Source organism: Artemia franciscana, chromosome 4, assembly GCF_032884065.1.
Source record: "Artemia franciscana chromosome 4, ASM3288406v1, whole genome shotgun sequence".
In the NCBI taxonomy this organism is placed as follows: Eukaryota; Metazoa; Arthropoda; class Branchiopoda; order Anostraca; family Artemiidae; genus Artemia; species Artemia franciscana.
In genome coordinates, this window is record NC_088866.1 from 40,399,742 (window position 1) to 40,419,468 (window position 19,727).

At 35.2% G+C, this 19,727-nt stretch overlaps 1 protein-coding gene across 1 annotated transcript in view; it reads left to right on the forward strand.

Moving 5' to 3' along the window:
- The first annotated feature begins 10,327 nt into the window (after positions 1–10,327).
- The window catches only part of LOC136026430 (twist-related protein 2-like), a 28,324-nt gene continuing 18,924 nt past the window's right edge, over positions 10,328–19,727 (forward strand). Inside the window, exon 1 of the mRNA XM_065703015.1 lies at positions 10,328–10,857. Coding sequence (XP_065559087.1) covers positions 10,405–10,857 — 453 coding nt within the window. The 5' untranslated portion in view covers positions 10,328–10,404. The remainder of the gene's footprint in view (positions 10,858–19,727) is intronic.

The window sequence follows — 19,727 nt, forward strand, 5'->3', positions numbered from 1 at the left end:
TTCAGCGTATCAGAGAACCCTACTATAGAAGTTTCAAGCTCCTATCTACAAAAATATGGAACTTTGTATTTTTTGCCAGAAGACGGATGCGTTTTTGTTGTTGTTTTTTTCAGGGGTGATCGCATCGACCCAGTGGTCCTAGAATGTCGCGAGAAGGCTCATTCTAACTTAAATTAAAAGTTCCAGTGCCCTTTTTAAGTGACCAAAAAATAGGAGGGCACCTAGGCCCCCTCCCATGCTCATTTTCCCCAAAATTGCTGAATCAAAATTATGAGATAGCCATTTTGTTCAACATAGTCGAAAACCTAATAATTATATATTTCAGAAAGTATTAATCCCCCAGAGTCCCCTGGGAGTTACAAACTTTGACCATTGTTTACATATAGCAATGGTTATTTGGAAGTGGATAGACGTTTTCAGGGGGAATTTTTCAAGTTTCAGTTACTATTGAGAGGTCACTCCTTACTACAGTTCGTTACCACGAACTGTTTGTAACGAATTACCATATATTACAAATAATTTATTTTGTCCATATTAGTACATTGAAAATAAACATAAAAATTAGAGTAGAATTAAACTTTGAAGCGACGAGCTTTCAGCAATTAATATCATTATATATCAATTATTCAACTTAATTTTATTTGTTCTTTCCAAGCCAGTTCAAGCCAAATATAGTTCCACTACAAACAAGAGTTTTGATACATTCTCCTTTCGCAACTGTAAAAGTCTAAAGCCTACTCTGTAATTGACACTTGACTGAAAAAGAATTAGGTTACAAATATTTTTTTCCAGTAATTACAGCATTGAAAATGAAAATAAAAATCACAGCAAAATAAAATCTTAAACTCATAATTTTCAACAATTGATGTCATTATACATTAGATATTTAGTTTGATTTTATTTGTACTTTCCAAGACTGTTCAAGACCCATGTAGTGTTCAGTAAAACACCAATGACGCAGTAGGTTTTAGACTTTTACAGTGAGAGAAGGAGGTAAAACCCTAACTCTTGTTTGTGGCAATTTTTGTTCATTTCAAGCTTGATTTGCGTATTCAATTTAAGTTTCACTCGTTTTAAGATTTATTTGTCCATTTATATTAGTACCTATTAAATGTTTATTTGCTATGATTGTTTATTTAATTTTTGTTCGTTTTAGGTTTCATTTATTCTTTAATAATAATTTCTTGTAATATATTCATTTGTATCATACTTGTTGTATGTTTTTTTACTATGATTGTTTATTTAAATTCTGTTCGTTTTGGGTTTGATTTATCCTTTAATAGTAATTTCTTGTCGTTTCTAGTTTGGATTTTAATAGGTTATTTGTATCTGCTGATCTTGAGTTAATATGACCTTCACTTTTCTTTGAAAAGTTTTTTTTTGGAAAGTTTCCGAAAAGGTTTTTTTTTGAAAAGATTTTTTTTTCGGAAACCTGGAACCATAAATATTTAAAATTTGGACGATTTTAAACAAAATGGCTAACTCAATATTTTGATCTAAAGCATTTAGAAAAAAGGCATGGGAGGTGGTGATGCTTTTTCCAAGTCTATACGATTACCCCTTCGTTCAAAACCTTATATATGAACAATGGAAAGGCTGCAAATCTTACAGCCCTTTGTATGGGGATAGTGGGAGGTTTTGTCATCCTTTGAGGAATAATTATTTTAGTTACTTTACCTCTTGACTATGTCGGACATAATGGCCATCTCGAAATTTTGATTAAATGTGTTTGGGTAAAAGAGGGCATGGAAGAGGAGGGGACTCGATGCTCTCCAATGATGTCGGACTCTTAAAAAAGAGCATTAGAAATTATTATATCCAATTGAATGAACCCCCTTTGAAGTTTATGCCACTACCCCTTCCATACAGAGTGCCTCTGCAGAAAATAAAATTGGAACCTTATGGCCGTGTGGCTGGTGGGTGGAGGCTAGTTGCCATCGGGTCATTTTTAACACTTAAAAAGGACACTAGAACTTTCAATTTCTAATCATTTGATTCCCCTCCGAAGTTTATACGACCACCTTTTACGTAAAACTTTAAATGCCCTGGGGCATAAGTTACAACCATTCCCCCGTGTTTGAAAGACGGGGGGGGTATGTGGACCCTAAAGTTTTGTGATCTGATCGTTAGAATATTTTAAACAAAATGGGTATCACAAAATTTTGATCGAATGCATTTGGGGAAGAGGGTGACAGGGGCATATGCCGCCGGTCACTTTTGATGACTCTTGAAAAGGTAAATAGAAATTTCCCATTCCAATCAAATGAGGCACCTCTGTTGTTTATACGACCTCCCCTTAGGAAGAATCTCATCTGCCCCCGGGGTATAATTTACAGCACTTCTCCAGCCTCTGGGGGGCAGTGTTGACCCCTGAGTTTTTGTTATTTAATCTTTAAACTATTTTGAGCAAAATGTCCGTCTCAAAATTTGATCAGATGCATTTGGGAAAAAGTGGTCTTGGTGGGGGGGGGCTTGTTGCTCCTGATAACTTTTGACTCTTTAAAAGGGTGCTAGAAATTTCAATTTCCAATCGAATGAGCCCCCCTCCAAAGCTTATACCACTAACTCTTCCATAAAAGCATTATCTGCCCCTGGGGCATAGTTTACAACACTTGCCCCCAGGTTTTGGTGGGCTGTGTTATCGCTGCAGTATTTTGTTATATGATATTTGGTTTATTTTGAACAAAATGGCTATATAAAATTTAGTTAGACGCATTTGGGGAAAAGCGGGTTGGCAGGGTCACTTGCAATTGATCACTTTTGACTCTTAAAAAGGGAATTAGAACTTTCAATTTCTAGTCGTTTGAGTCCCATCCAAGGTTAATTTCACCACTTCTTCAATAAAAGTTTTATATGTCCCCAAGGCATAAGTCAAAACTCTTCCCCCGGGGTCTTAAGAGGAGATATGTTGACCCCGAACATTTTATCAAAAAACTGGGCTAACTTGAAACTTTAAAAAGGGCTAACTAAACTTTAAAAAAAACTGGCAATCTCAAATTTTTTTTTTCAGATTAATTTGCGGAAAAGAGGGTTTGTGCCTATATGGGGAGGGTATTAATGGTCTCCGATCCCTTTGAACTCGTAAAAACGTAACTAAGACTTTCAATTTTCAATCAAATGAGCCATCCCTGAAATATATACGACCTCCCCTTGCATCAGAACCTTATATCCCCCAGGGTATAACTTACAACACCTGGCCCTGGATCCTGGGGGGTTGTGTCAACCCTAGAGCTTTTGTTATATGATCTTTGAACTATTTTTGACAAAATGGCAATTCCAAAATTTGTATCGTATGTATTTGGGGAGAAAGGGCGTAGGGGGGGGGGCTTGTTGTCCTCTGATGACTTTCAACTCTTAAGAAAGGCACTAGAAGTTTGGATTTCCAATCAAATGAGCCTCCTCTGAAGTTTATACGACGACCCCTTCCACATAAAGTGCCTCTGGAGAAAATAATAAAGAAGCAAATAAATAATAAAACATGGGAGCCGTGTTGCCTTTATTATAGGCAACGCTATAGCTTTTCCTCTGATAAATATTTACTGGACTACTTAATACTAGCAATTACTTTTCTAAAATCGGAAGCTATTCGTCATTCTTATTGTCGTCTCTGAAAAGCCACCATACAAATTTTACTTGATACACGGGCCAGTCTTTCCCTACGGTGACTAAGACTACATTCAAACCACATCTATGGAATATTTCGATGAAAACTTTTTATGTTTCAAATGCAGAAAATGCCTTCTTATTCATAGTGGATTTTGAAGGAGGAGGGGCGGACCACTTTAGTAATGCCTGAATCTTAGAACACCTTGAACACCTTGCGAATCTTAAAGGGTTTTCTATGTAAGCGCAATCAATAACGTCAAGGATAGACAGTGAAGACTTTATGAATTTCCTTCGTATAATAATCGCAGACACTTGTTCCATCCTTCAACCGTTTCTGATAAGTTCAGCACCAATGATATATAAATCTTGATGTAAAAACCACCTTTCCCGCACCGAGGGTCTTGGAGGTCAAGCATAACGCTGGCTTTGGTATTTGAAACCGTGCATGAGGGGAAATATATAGGAGGGGAGTTCTATTTTTAGTCTGCTCATTTTTGTACTTGCATTTAATTTTTTATTTTAACTCCTATTAATAGATCAAGCTCTAAAAAAAAATTATAAATTTGATCAAATATAGTAAATACTGTAAATAATTATGAAATTAACACAATAATTAAATAACATCGTACTTAAATATGAGCCCTAGGGGTGACGCACGGAATTTTTCGTTTATATTTAACAAGCTAACTTCCCAACGCACCAAAATATTTAAAGAGAGAGCACTTTAAATGCTTCTAGAAATGCGCTTAATATGGGGCTAAGTGATCAAACTGTATGCTGCGATAGTAAAGGACCTTGAGACCTGTCGAACATTGTAGAAACCATTGTTGCCCGGCAAAAGCCCCCAAGCAGAGCTTAGATACCAATATACAGTTGTAAAAACTCAGTTTATTTTTGGGACACAGGGTGCGGTAGCGATGCTAGCGGCTGGAGACAAGAAACTGGTATTGGTATCTAATTGGTAACAGGAAACTGGTATTGGTATGTAAGCTGTGTGTGCAACAAAACAAAATTGCGTTCCCGCCTATGATGTTGTAGTACGATCTACGCGTCTGAGCGTGGGCTTGGAGGAGGTGCCAAGTTGAGAGCTCTGTACCAAAAACTTCTCATGGATGAGATAGGAGTTTTCGTAACTGTATTGGTATCTAAGCTGTGCCCCCAAGAGAGTAAGGGTGTTTGTAATATTATAGTTAGTCCCTTGACAAGAACAATTTCCCTTCTTCTCAAGGTCGGTCTTTAATCTAATAACAAAAAAATATTTCTCTTCTGCTATATTTTTAATTCTTAAGCTAAAGAAAAATCCATTAAACATGTTTTAGGGGTGTATATTGTAAATATATAAATAAGCAAATATATAATTACATGACCTTTCATATAAGGACTTTGGATAGCTTTTGACTTGGCAGCTCCTTAAAGTTTTCAACTGATGGAGTATCGATCATATTTGCACTAGCATTGGCCTTGAAATATTAGCCTAGCAAAGTAGCCCTATGTAGCCTAAAGTAGCCAAAAGTAGCTCCCTGAAAAAGTATTCTACCTTATTTATAGCGCAAAGGCAATAAAAGGCATTCCAGTGAGGTCCAATCTTTTTTTTATAAATAAATCACAATTTTCAGTTTATACTTTCCTAAAGTTCCATTATAATGAACCAATTTCAGAAGTGTCTTAAATTTCAAAAATATTTAAAAAACTATATTTTTCATATTCTAAATTGTGGTTGCTCTAAGAGCAATCACTCATAGCGTAAACTATTTCAGAAACCCCTCAATTGAACTTCCATTAATTGTGAGTCGATTTTGTATTTTGGCTTACAATTATGTGGATAGGAGGAAGATCTTAACCATCGCATGGGTAAATGCAAGGAGTAGGTAGATTTGAGAAGCAAGGTGCTTTCATTGTAGTTTGGAGGGGCTGATCGGCTTGAAGCAATTTTAAAAAGTAGAAATTTTGATGGTTTTAAAAGGTTGGGTAAATTTGTTAGAGTGGCCATGGCACACGGAAAAAAAAATTCTATTTTGACGAATTTTGAGCAGTTTTAAGGTTTGAAAGGTACTGAGTTGTTAGTATTTTCTGCGTTATTGTTGTTATTATTATGTTACTTTTTATGTAAGTATTGTGTTTATTAAAGTATAATGTGTATTATCCTAGCTAACACACATTAGCCAGTTATTTAATTTGGGATGAGGGTCAGTGGCGTGACTTTGTAAGCTCAGCCAGAGTTGACCCAGCTCTAAAGGGGTACCTGGAAAATCTTGGGAAGGTAAGCAAGAAGGGTGTGTGAAAGCACAGAGTGGCTGGCCCACAGCCCCCCATTACACTTCCTGGCTGAAGGGTCACGAAACGGAGATCAGCCCCACTGGTTTAGACCTTGAGGGTCTAGTGCTGTCATACTTACTTATTACTTACTATGTGTCTTATTATGTGTGTTTTGTTGTTACTATTGTTGTTACTGTGTTTTTATTATGCTGTGGTATCTTTATTATTATGAATTTTTTCATTAGGTCGTAAGTGTTTTTTTTTTTTTCTTTTGCCATGACTAGAAGAGGGTTTTGTAGCAATAAGTATCTATCTATTTATTTATCTATCAATTTGTGTGTCCAACCCTCTTAGACGCAGCGTATTTTTCCACAGACCTTTCTGGATGATACCATCCTAGATCGGAATTGGCTGTACTAATAAAATATTCAGCCTTAATGTTATGCCCCTCAAGGTTTAAGTACCAGAATCCTTAGCAGTAGACCCCTTCTAGGGGGCATTTCTGTTGATGTCGTTGAAAAATACCAATCGGTCAATCACCAGAGAAATATGATGCTCTTTTCCAGTTGTTCTACTCTGGAAACTGGTATAATAATTTTCTATCCGAAGGTCATTTCTCTAAGACTGCCCCCCTGTCGTGAAGGGTTTCTTGTACAAATGTAAAACTAGCCAGCACAATTATCATAGAGACGATAGGCAGAAGCTGATTGAATTTTCGCATTGGTGGTAATAATTTGTTGTCCGTTATACTTGAACTAATACGTTGAACCAACATGACAAAAATTGCCAAATAAAAGTAGTGAAAGCTAATTTTTGCATTAAAGGCTTCCTTTGGCTTTACTTACTGATGACTTTTCCTTTTTAAAAACTTCAAAATAGATTTTTTTTTTTTTTTTTATTTCCGTATGGACCTGTTTATGTAATTTCCTTGGTGGTGCCCATCAAATCACTCCCCTTCCCGATAAAAATTCGTACAATCTGCAACCCATTTGCAGCAGAGGGATCACTGGAAGACAGCTAATTTAACTTTGTTGATCTGATTGGTATAATTTAAATACCATTTGGTGCATCAAAAACGATCCAAATATATTGAAACAGCTATAAAAGAAATCAATCACAAAAAAAGTGTTCCGTAGGAAAATTGAAGGAAATTGTTTTTTATGAGCCGTGCGAAGATAATGCATAAGATAATTGTGTTTCTTGTCTCGATATTAACTACAAATATGTACGACAAGTTTTCAAATCTTTTTTTTAGCATATTGAGGTATCTTTCATTATTTTTCTCAAAGCCGAAAGACCCACTCCTTTCATATATTGCATAAAAAAAAAACTAGTTTTTTTAACTGAAAGTAAGGAGCGACATTAAAACTTAAAACGAACAGAAATTACTCCGTATATGAAATGGGTTGTCCCCTCCGCAATTCCTCGCTCTTTACGCTAAAGCTTTTAATTGTTTTGAAAAGCAGAATTGTGGCAAAGAGTCAAACTTTAGCGTAAAGAGCGAGGAATTGCGGAGGGGACAACCCATTTCATATACGGAGTAATTTCTGTTCGTTTTAAGTTTTAATGTCGCTCCTTACTTTCAGTTAAAGAAAACTAGTTTTTTTTTATGTAATTTCTGAACGTTTTTGAATTAATGCATGTTTGATTTTGGCTCTCCACACATAAATTATTAAAATGAAATTTGCATATTAATTCCTTTTTTGGCTAAATGGCTTTCTCTTAGTTTTGATCACGATTTTGAGAAATAAGGGATGGGGAAGGAGGCCTAGTTGCCATGCAATTTTTCGGTTACATAAAAAGGCAACCATAAATTTTAATTTTTAACGAATTTTTTATTAGTAAAAAATATACGTAACTTAAGAAGTAACTTACGTAACAAACTTTTATATTCTTTAATTTTTATTATGTATATGAGGGGGTTTGTACCCTCGTTAATACCTCATTCTTTACACTAAATCGTAAATTTTCTCCCAATTCTTTAAGAATGACCCCTGAATCAGAAAGGCCGTAGAATAAATAGTTGAAATTACTAAAAATACTATAGCATAAAGAGCGAGGTATTTATCTCCTCCTAAATACCTCGCTCTTTATGCTAAAGTATTTTTAGAACCCCTCATATGCGTAATAATCTCTGTTCGTTTTAAGTTTCAATGCTACTCTTTACTTTCAATTGAAAAAAACTTTTCCATGTTTATTTTTTCATTGTTTTTTTTATAGTAATTTTAGAAAATCCTGCGCCCTTTTCATTGAATTTCTATTCCCCCATGACATATTTCTCTAAAGAAAGATCCTCCCACATAGCCCCCTCCCCTCAACCCCACCCCCAAAACCCAAAAAAAAATCCCCTGAAAACGACTGTAGCCTACACTTCCCAATAACCATTATTATATGTAAACACTGGTCGAGGTTTGTAACTTGCAGCCCCTCCCCCAGGGACTGTGGGGGAATAAGTCATTCCCAAAAACATAGTTATTATGGTTTTGACTATGCGGGACAAAATGGCTATCTCAAAGTTTTGATCGGTTGACTTTGGAGAAAAATGAGCGTGGGAGGGGGCCTAGGTGCCCTCCAATTTTTTTGATCACTTAAAAAGGGCACTAGAACTTTTCATTTCCGTTAGAATGAGCCCTCTTGCGACATTCTACGACCACTTGCTCGATACGATGACCCCTGGGAAAAAAAAAATTAAAAAAAAAATTTAAAAATAAACACGCACCCGTGATTCGTCTTCTGGCAAAAAATACGAAATTCCACATTTTTGTAGATAGGAGCTTGAAAATTTTGCAATAGGGTTCTCTTATACGCCAAATGCGATGGTGTGATTTTCGTTAAGATTCTGTGACTTTTAGGGGGTGTTTTTCCCTATTTTCTAAAATAAGGCAAATTTTTTCAGGCTCGTAACTTTTGATAACAAAGACTAAATTTGATGAAACTTATGAATTTAAAATCAGCATGAAAATCTGATTCTTTTGATGTATATTTTAGCATCAGAGTTCCGTTTTTTAGAGTTTCGTTTACTATTGAGCCGGGTCGCTCCTTACTATACAGTTCGTTACCACGAACTGTTTGATAAATGATGGAGAATTTCAAAGCTTTCGCGGGTTATGAATCGCTAGAAGGTAGTTTTCCATATTGAATCCTATAATAATGGCATTCAAATCTACAAAAAGAGAACTTAAACTGCCTATTTCTCGTTAACAAGTTTAATTAGAGGCATTAGGTACATGAAGCATTTTATTTTTTATTTATTAAAGTAGAAAGGACACAAGATGAATTGACATTGACACATTAAATTTTATGTTTTTAATTTTTGAGGCTGATTGACAAAGTATTGTCTAAGTCAAACTACTACTACTACTACTACTACTACTACTACTACTACTACTGCTACTACTACTACTACTACTACTACTACTACTACTACTACTACTACTACTACTACTACTACTACTACTACTACTACTACTACTACTATTGCTAACAACTCACTGCAGCACTAATCCACCTGAGGCCAACAGAGTTACGGACGCTCCTTCTACATTGTAATCTGTTTAAAACCTCCCTCTCAGTGTCGAAGGGTTTTGCTTTGCTTGTACAAAAGTTCAAGCTATTGGTACCATGAACTTCAGATACTAGTTTAAATAAACCTCACACACCCTGATTCGGGCACCTGTGACTAAGGGGAACTTGTTAGATTTGGTTTTCTTTTCTCAATGTCAACTAGTCTGCAATATCGGCATGATTCATATAAGCTGAAATCTTCAAAAAAAAATAGTTATAAAAAAAAAATACACTAACAAATGCTATTGAAGGATTATCAGATGAGGAACACAATTTGATAGTGATATTAAGCCTTCAAAAGTATTACGGCCCGGGTTGGGAAAACCCGTTGAAAAAAAAGGCAGAAAAATCCATTCTAGGTTTTCAAAGATCAGTAGTCCTGAGGTTAGTTACAATACATATTAAATATTAATATCAACAATGTGGCAAATCTAAGCTGATAAAAACAAATACAATGATATACGACAGTATGCCAAAATATAGGATGAGTTTTTTAATTGTTCTAAGGCTTTAAAAATAAGCTTTTCAAGGTTAGACGGTGCTACACCAACATTCCCAAAAGCGAAAAATCAGATTTTTTTTTACATATTTCTTAGCTTTTTATAAAAATAGCTTTTTTTTATCTGTTATTCTAACGAAATTCTAAAGGCCTAGTAAGTAGTTTTTGGATACCGATTTTTTCTTAATTTGATCGTATATAAATAAATAATGAAAACATTTTTTTGTTTTTTTATTTTTAAGATTAATTGCAACATAACACAAACTCCCTTTCCCACTTCCAAGGAGTTTCATAGAAAAGACTGGGTATTGTGTAAAGACTTAAGTAGCCAATGACATTGCAAGGATAGGCACAAAGGCGGGTTTTTCTTGGCTCCAGCAGTTTCCAGAGAATTATGCCAAACATTCCTTAGTTCGCTTTATTTGGATGTGAAAATCTGAGGCTAATAGGGCACAAACATCAAAACTAAATTGTGAAACATGTCGTTCAAACTTGAACCTGAATCACCAACCGAAAGTTCTCAATCCGAATCAAGTGCACGATCAACTGAAGATAGTGTTTACCCTATTCACCCGGCTTTTCGGCCTGACTATCACTTTTGGGATAATCGTTATTTTATGCAAGAGCCGAATGTAGTGACTGGACTAAAGAGACATTTTGAAGAAGAAGTTCATGGTGGAATCAGCTTAGAAAGTCGATCTGACAGTGACTCTTCAGAAAGTTGTCCAAGGAAAAGAAAAATAAGAAGAAAAAGTTCTCCTGATAATCCAAATCAAAGAGCTATGGCCAATGTTCGAGAGAGACAGCGAACACAGTCCTTAAATGATGCTTTTGCTCAATTAAGAAGAATCATTCCAACTCTTCCGTCGGACAAACTTTCGAAAATTCAAACGCTCAGACTTGCCTCCAGATACATCGACTTTTTGTACCAGGTAAGACTTGCGTATTAGTCATTGCGTATTAGTCTTGCGTATTGTCAATATCAATGATTAATTTCACTCAAGAGAGATTCAACAGCTGGATAGATTGGGCATTTATATGGGGGAAGCAGATCTATATAGAGGAATCTTGGCTGTGAATATGGCGAAATATCAAGCCTAAATGTTCAATTAATTGAAATTTTTTCTTGTCGATTTTGATTTCACAGCTTACAATGTATTTTTACCACATTTCTCGGAAGCTAGTAATTCATCTGGAAGAAAAAAACAAATAAAAAAGGGCGAATTTTGGTGCCAAAAAAGGGGAATTTTGTTGCCAAAAAGGGGGAATTTTGTTGCCAACAAAGGGAAGGTGGTGTGAAAGCTTGGCACATAATTTACGGGGGAAGACGGCGGATGCAACACTTTTGTGCAGTTGACTTAAACATTGTGCTGTACTATCAACAAAGTATCATGTAAGCGATTTATAATCAGACACATTTCAGTTTTAGTACTTCGTGCTTGACAATTGATTTGATTTTGTATTATACTTTTGTATTCCTAATTCACTCTTTTAGAAAGAAACTGCCCTAGGACAAAATCTAAAGAACAAAATAGTATCACTTTAGCGAGGTTGATTATGCTGGATTATGACCTAAACAAATTGACGGTTTCCCGTAATACTCGAATATATTGAGAATTAGGTTTTGGCAATTTTTGTTTTTGTCTGGGGCAACAAAACGAGATTGGCCACTCAAGTCCAAAACAGGTGCAAATATGGAAATGCAATAAATTCATGGTCATCATTGCTCCCAGGTTCCGAATGGGGTTAGAGGACTTGGGTAGTTATCCCTTATTTTTAAAATCAAAAGTTTCAACAGGTTTTTTTCCTGGAAAACCTTAAGCAGCTAAGATGTTAAATGAATTCCCAGGCTCTTTCAACAGTCTTAAATTTTAATCTGTACAACTTTCTAACTGCTAAAAAGTCTTTTGTTCTCTTTTTGTTTCTAGTGATTAACCTATGCACGGTTTATATTTAGATTAGTAGGCCTATTTTCAATTTTTTGGTAGTTAACCTTTTAGGATTGCTGGTCCAGGCAGAAAAAACTTTCAGATTTTGTTAAATAAGCAACAACTGACCATTTTAAAGCCAATCTGATTAATTCCACTTCTGATTTTTTTTTTTTAGGTTTAAAAGCAAGGTACTTGATTGACTATTTAGCTTTTGTATGCTTACAAGAAAATTCACTAAATTAAAAATGAATTCCAATCAATGAATGCCTTTTATGCCCCTGAACATTCAACGCTTTTATAGAAGCTAATTATATTTAGTATGTTGCGTTAAAGTCATGGTGGTAGCAGATTATAGCTACGTACACCGTTGAAATGTCGAAGTTCCTTCGTTTTGATATTCTTGAAAATAATTGAAAAAATAAATTTTATTATTGCTTATTTGTAGCCTGTTCTTAATGATTGGTAACGCCACATACAAGGCCGTATCCAGGGCGAGGGGCTTAGGGGGTTTCAACCCCCTTCCCTCCCTGAAATTTGTGTTCAACTGGTAAAAGCGTCACAAAAATGAATATATTTTTTTATTTGTTTTAAAAGTTTTTTTTTAAACACCTCCCCCAAAAAATCTTTGGTACCCCCCTCCCCCAAGAAAAATTCTGGATAAGACCCTGGTCACTTATATTAATTTTTGGCTGAAAAAGGCGTAATTTTCTTGCTTGTGACCAAAGGAAAACCACAAAACCTTTTTTGATTTTTTTTGTAAATAAAAGGTAATTTATAAATAAATATAATGTTCAATTTGGCTTAAGTGGGTCTAATTGTTCTGTTGTATTGCTTTTTTTAGTGCTTTACTGTGTGTTTTTTTTCTTGAGGTTGTTTGTTTTCTTGAAACAAACCGTTATTAAATTAAAAAAAAACAGAAAACAAGAATCCCTCCCTAAAAAACATGATTCATTGCAATGAATCATACAAAATAATCATTCCTTTTGAATATTTTTTTCTAAAAGTACGAGTTACCATGCTGATAAGCAGGCTGAATTGTTGCCATACAGTGACCTACCCATCCAGTGCTGCTTTGAGTCGGGTCCTGCTAATACGAATAAAAGAAATAATATGAACAGTGATGTAGCAAGGCTCTTGAACAGCAAAATTTAAATTGGAATTAGGTTTGTATGTACACAGCTTCTAAATTTTTGATAATTTTCCTGCTGGCATCCTATAGCCCGTTACAATATGATCATTTTATAATCAGTTGCTTAAAAAATTGTTTTCAAACAGTTTGTGGTAACGAACTGTAAGTACGGAGCGATGCGGCTCAATAGTAGTCGGAACTACAAAAACAGTCATAACAACAATTGATATATCAAAAGAATTGAATTTTGATGCTTATTCGTAATACATAAAATTCGTTAGGTTTAACGTAGACCATCAAAAGCTACGAGCCTGTGAAAATTTGCCTAATTTTATAAAGAAGGTGGAAAAACCCCCAAGACGTCAAGTGAGCTTAATGAAAATCACACCAGGAGATAAAGCAATATAGAGAACGCTATTCAGGAGGTTTCAAGCTCTTATATACAAAAATGTTTAATTTTGCTTTTTTTGTCGGAAAAAAAATCACGGATGGGGTTTGATCGTATCAAACCAGTAATTCTAGAAGATCCAGAGAGATCATTTGATTGGAAACCAAAAGTTCTAGTGACATTTTAAGTGACCAAAAATATCGGAGGGTAACTACCCTCCTCCAACAACCATTTTCCCAAGAGTCACCTTATCAAAGTTTTTAGATATGCATTTTGTTCAGAATTACCGAAAGTTCTAGTAACTATGTTTTTGAGGATGACTTAACCTCCCACAGTCCCTGGAACAGGACTGCAAGCTACGAACTTTGCCCATTGTTTATGCTACATATTATAGTATTGGTTATTGCGAAGTCTATATATATTTTCAGAGGGAGGATCACGTCAGGGGATCTATCCATGGAGGAATTGGTATAGGGAAAGGCAATTTTCCATGGAGGGGGAACCAGATTTTCCAGCATTATTTAAAAGACGATCAGAAATTAAATGAAAAAAACACGTTCTTTAACTGAAAGTAAGGAGCAACATTCAATCTTAAAACAAACAGAAATTACTATGTATATTGGAGGGGGCTGCCCCCTCTTCAATACCTCGCTCTTTACGCTAATTTACTTAGAACTTCTAAAAAAGCTTATAATTCTTATAGTTATTCTTAAATAATTGGGACAAAAGGCTAGACTTCAGCGTAAAGAATGAGGTACTGAGGAGAGGGCAGCCCCTCATATTCCTAATAATTTCTGTTCGTTTTAAGTTTTAATTTTTCTCCTTACTTTCAGTTGAAAAAAAACTTGTTTTTTTTTAATTTAGGTACATAAAGGTTGCTTTGAGACGCTTAAAGATACAAGTATTATAGCTAACTAAGACCCTCTGTATCTGTGGTTTCATCTCTCTCTTTGAGCTGACAATCTGTTCAACTGTACCTTCTATTTTTTGCATACATGTAGGTAACAACAAATCCATACTTCTTGTGCATTAGTTGGATGGGTGACAAAACTGTTTTTGCATAAAATGGTAAAAATCTTTGGTATTTGTGCATTATTCAGAACACACTCAATAAGTGAAGTTAGGTTCTTTCGTGAAACAAACTACGATTCAGGTACATTTTAATTAAATATTTTATATATAGAGATGGTTAGGTTAGATTAAGTTAGGTATATGATATAATGCATCCCATCCACCCATCCCCACCCCAAGTGTGCAAATATATAGCCCAAACATTTGATAAAGCTAATGAAATAAAACAAAATGTGGTGAAAATATAATACTTTATTAGTAAAATTGTAAAATTACAACTTAGAATTATATACCCAGAACGAAGAAATGTCATTAAGAATTGCGTTAAAAAGAGGTCTTCCTTCTGCCTTTACTGCCGCCCGACACATCTACTCTACTAAGTATGATTGTAAATGATGGCGGGATGTACCTCTGTTCCTTTACTGTTCCTTCTCTTAAGAGTATAAAGTCATGTTGTGTCCATTGACGCACTGTTTTGTTGTGGGCAACAACCCCTTATCCTGGAAAAATATAATTACCTCTTTTTCAGTCTTTGGCAAATCCCAATTCTTTATTTCAGAATCAAATGTTCAGACACTATCTTCTATCACTAGGCATAGCAAACTAGATTCAGTCCTGTCTTTGTGGCTATGAAACCGGATTTTTGCATCGTAGTTTGTCTCACGAAAGAACCTAACTTCACTTATTGAGTGTGTTCTGAAAAATACACAAGTGCCAAATCTTTTTCCAAACTCCCATTGAGGCTGGATAGAAGCCCATCCTACCCTCCCTTACATCTCATGGGTGCTTTCGCAGTAAGTATAAAGACGGTGATATGGAGATCAGAATACATTTTTCTTCATATTATAGAGTTGTTTGAACGTTTGACTTGGGGTAGTAAGCAGAAGAAGAGTAGATTTACGCACAAAAACGTAAAACTAGACGTGAATTGGAATTATTCCTATATAATATTTCATTTATAATTTTGTATTTTTGTTTATTTTTTTCTCTTTTTGCCTGATTAGTCTCGAATCTAAGTGTAAAAAATTATCAGACAGGGTCCCACGTTTCATATCTAACCACAAAGATATAAAGAAGAACCACAAATAATTTAATGAATGAATCATTTGGTAGAAATACTTTATTTTACGCTTACGAATAAGAAAACACAAAGATCTTCCAATTTAAGCGGAATATGTATCAATTATTTTTATACAATTCTTTTGCTCCTATTGTGTTAATCCAGTTATCATCTTCTTACCTACAGTATTTATGAAAGTTAAGATTACTAATTCAAGACTTGGGTACCCTTTTCATTTGATGAGCAGAAAATTTCCTTCTGTAAAGATTAAAGCGACAGTTCTATTATGTTAAAAGACAAAAACATTGGATTTCTCCTAAAATTGCAAGTAGCAAAGACGGAACAATTTATTTTGTATGAAGGATGGGGCTAACCAAAACATGTGAGCTGCAAGAGCACAAAAGCACAATACTTAGAAAAAGTATGCAGATATACAGAAACCATGAGGAAGCTATATAACTTCAAGAATTAAGGGGGTAAATGTGGGCTTGAAGCCCACATTTACCCCCTTGAATATGGGTTTGAAACTCCATTGTATATGTTTGGAAGAAAATCAAGTCACCTCCCCCCCCCCAGATATTTCCAATTGTCTTCTAAAATGGTCAAATCATAACACAACTAAATTAATAACTACAAAACTGTCATTTGTTATTAATTAAGCCATTAATTAAAATCAAAGAATTGAGTATTAATGTGGAGCATACAAAAAAAAACGTTTATTTTGACTTAGTTTCAATAAATTAAGCGATAAAAGTCGAATCATTTACTTTTTGTTATAATTCTGTCCAATAAAATTGTTGTAATCAAACAGTTTGTGGTAACGAACTGTAGTAAGGAGCAATCCAGTTCAATAGTAACCGAAAATCTAAAAAAATGGAATTTTGATACCAATAGTTACATCAAAGAATTGAACTTTAATGTTGGTTTTAAATATATAAGTTTCATCACGTTTAGTCTTACCCATCGAAAGTAACAAGCCTGAGAAAATTTGCCTCATTTTAGAAAATAGGGGAAAACAACCCTAAAAGTCAGGAATCTTAACAAAAATCACACCACCAGGTTCAGCATACCAGAGAACCCAACAGTAGAAGTTTCAAGCTCCTATCTACAAAAATGTGGATTTTGTTTGTTTTTTTGCCAAAAGATAAATCACGGATGCGTGTTTTTTTTTTTTTTTTTTTTTTCATGGGTGATCGTATCGACCAATTGGTCCTAGAATGTGGCAAAAAGGTTCATTCTAATGGAAACTAAAAGTTCTTGTAACCTTTTTAAGTGACCCAAAAAGTTGGAGGGCACCTAGGCCCCCTCCCACACACATTTTCCCCCAAAGTCACCAGGTCAAACTTTTGATATGGCCATTTTGTTCAGCTTAGTCAAAAACCTATTAACTATGTCTTTGAGGACTAATTAATTCCCCCCCCCCTAGGGGAGGGGCTGCAAGTTACAAACTTTGACCATTGTCAAACAGTTCGTGGTAACGAACTGTAGAAAGGAGCGACCCGGCTCAATAGTAACCAAAACTCTAGAAAATGGAATTTTGATACCAATAGCTACATCAAAAGAATCGCATTTTAATTTTGATTTTAAATATAAAAGTTTCATCAAGTTAAGTCTTACCCATCAAACGTTACGAGCCTAAGAAAATTTGTGCTATTTTAGAAAAATAGTGGGAAACACCCCCTAAAAGTCATAGAATCTTAACGAAAATCACACCATCAGATTCAGCGTATCAGAGAACCCTACTGTAAAAGTTTCAAGCTCCTATCTACAAAAACGAGAAATTTTGTATTTTTTGCCAGAAGGCAGATCACGGATGCGTGTTTATTTGTTTGTTTTTTTTGTTTTTTTTTCCCAGGGGTGATCGTATCGACCCAGTTGTCCTAGAATGTTGCGAGAGGGCTCATTCTAACGGAAATGAAAAGTTCTAGTGTCCTTTTTAAGTGACCAAAAAAATTGGAGGGCACCTAGGCCCCCTCCCACGCTAATTATTTTCCCAAAGTCACCGGATCAAAATTCTGAGATAGCCATTTTATTCAGTGTAGTCGAAAAACCTTATAACTGTGTCTTTGGGGACGACTTACTCCCCCACAGTTCCCGTGGGAGGGGCTACAAGTTACAAACTTTGACCAGTGCTTACATATAGTAATGGTAATTAGGAAGTGTACAGGCGTTTTCAGGAGAATTTTTTGATTGGGGGAGGGGTTGAGAAGAGGGGGATATGCTGGGGGAACTTTCCATCGAGGAATTTGTCATGGAGGAAGAAAATTTCCATGAAGGGAGCGCAGGATTTACTAGCATTACTTAAAAAAAAACAATGAAAAAATAAATATGAAAAAGTTTTTTCAGCTGGAAGTAAGGAGCAGCATTAAAACTTAAAACGAACAGAAATTATTACCCATATGAGGGGCTCACCTCCTCCTAATACCTCGCTCTTTACCCTAAAGCATTCTTAGTAATTTCAACAATTTATTCTACGGTTTTTGTGATTCAGGGATCATTCTTAATCAATTGGGACAAAATTTAAGCTTTATTGTAAAGAGCGAGGTACTGACGAGGGGGCGAACCCCTCATATGTAATAAAAACATGAGAATACAAAAGTTCTTTACGTAAGCTAATTTATAAGTTATGTATATCTTTTACTAATAAAAAGTTTCGTAAAAATTAGAAGCTCTAGTTGCCTTTTTAATTAACCAAAAATCGGAGGGCAACTAGGCTTCCTCCCCCACTCTTTTTTGCTCAAAATCATTCGATTAAAATTATGAGTCATTTAGCCAAAAAAAAAAATATACAAATTTCTTTTTAATTATTCCTCTGCGGAGAGCCAAAATCGAAACATGCATTGATTCAAAAACGCTTAGAAATTAAATAAAAAAAAACAAGTTTTTCTTAACATAAAGTAAGGAGCGACATTAAAACTTAAAACGAACAGAAATTACTTCGTATATGAAAGAGGCTGCTTCCTCATCAACGCTCCGCTCTTTGCGCTAAAGTTTTTTACTGTTTTAAAAAGAAGAGTCAAACAGTTCGTGGTAACGAACTGTAGTAAGGAGCGACCCGGCTCAATAGTAACCGAAGCTCTAAAAAATGGAATTTTGATACCAATAGTTGCTTCAAAAGAATTGCATCTTAATGCTGATTTTAGATATATAAGTTTCATCAAGATCAGAAATACCCACCAAAAGTTACGAGCCTGAGAAAATTTGCCTCATTTTAGAAAATAGGGGGAAACACCCCCTAAAAGTCATACAATGTTAACGAGAATCACACCATCAAATTCAGCGTATTAGAGATACGCTGAGATACCTTATCGTAGTTGTTTCAAGCTCCTATCTACAAAAATGTGAATTTCGCATTTTTTGCCAGAAGACAGATCACGGATGCGTGTTTATTTGTTTTTCTGTTTTTTTTTTTTGTTTGTTTTTTTGTTTTGTTTTTTTCCTCAGGGGTGATCGTATCGACTGAATGGTCCTAGAATGTCGCGAGAGGGCTCATTCTAACGGAATTTAAAAGTTCTAGTGCCCTTTTAAAGTGACTGAAAAATTGGAGGGCACCTAGGCCCCCTCCCACGCTCATTTATTCCCAAAAGTCACCGGATCAAAATTCTGAGATAGCAATTTTATTCACCATAGTCGAAAAACGTAATAACTATGTCTAGAACGACTTACTCCCCCGCAGTCCCCGTGGGAGGGGCTGCAAGTTACAAACTTTGACCTGTGTTTACATATAGTAATGGTTACTGGGAAGTGTACAGACGTTCTCAGGGGGATTTTTTTGGTTTAGAGGGGAGAGTTGAGGGGGGGGTTACTTGGGAGGATATCTCCATGGAAAAACTTGGAAATGGAAATGGGGAAATGGACAGTTTTTTCTACTGAAAGTAAAGAGCAGCATTAAAACTTGAAATGAACAAAAATTATTACGCGTATGAGGGGTTTACCTCTTCGTTATATCTCATTTTTTACGCTAAAGTATTTTTAGTAATTTCAACTATTTATTCTACGGCCTTTGTGATTCAGATGTCATTCTTAAGGAATTGGGACAAAATTTAAGCTTTAGTGTAAAGAGCGAGGTATCGACGAGGGTTGAACCCCCTCATATACGCAATAAAAATATACGAATATAGAAGTTCGTTACGTAAGTTAATTCGTAAGTTACGTATATTTTTTACCAATGAAAACGTTTGTAAAAAAATTAAGTTCTAGTTGCTTTTTTAAGTAATCAAAAA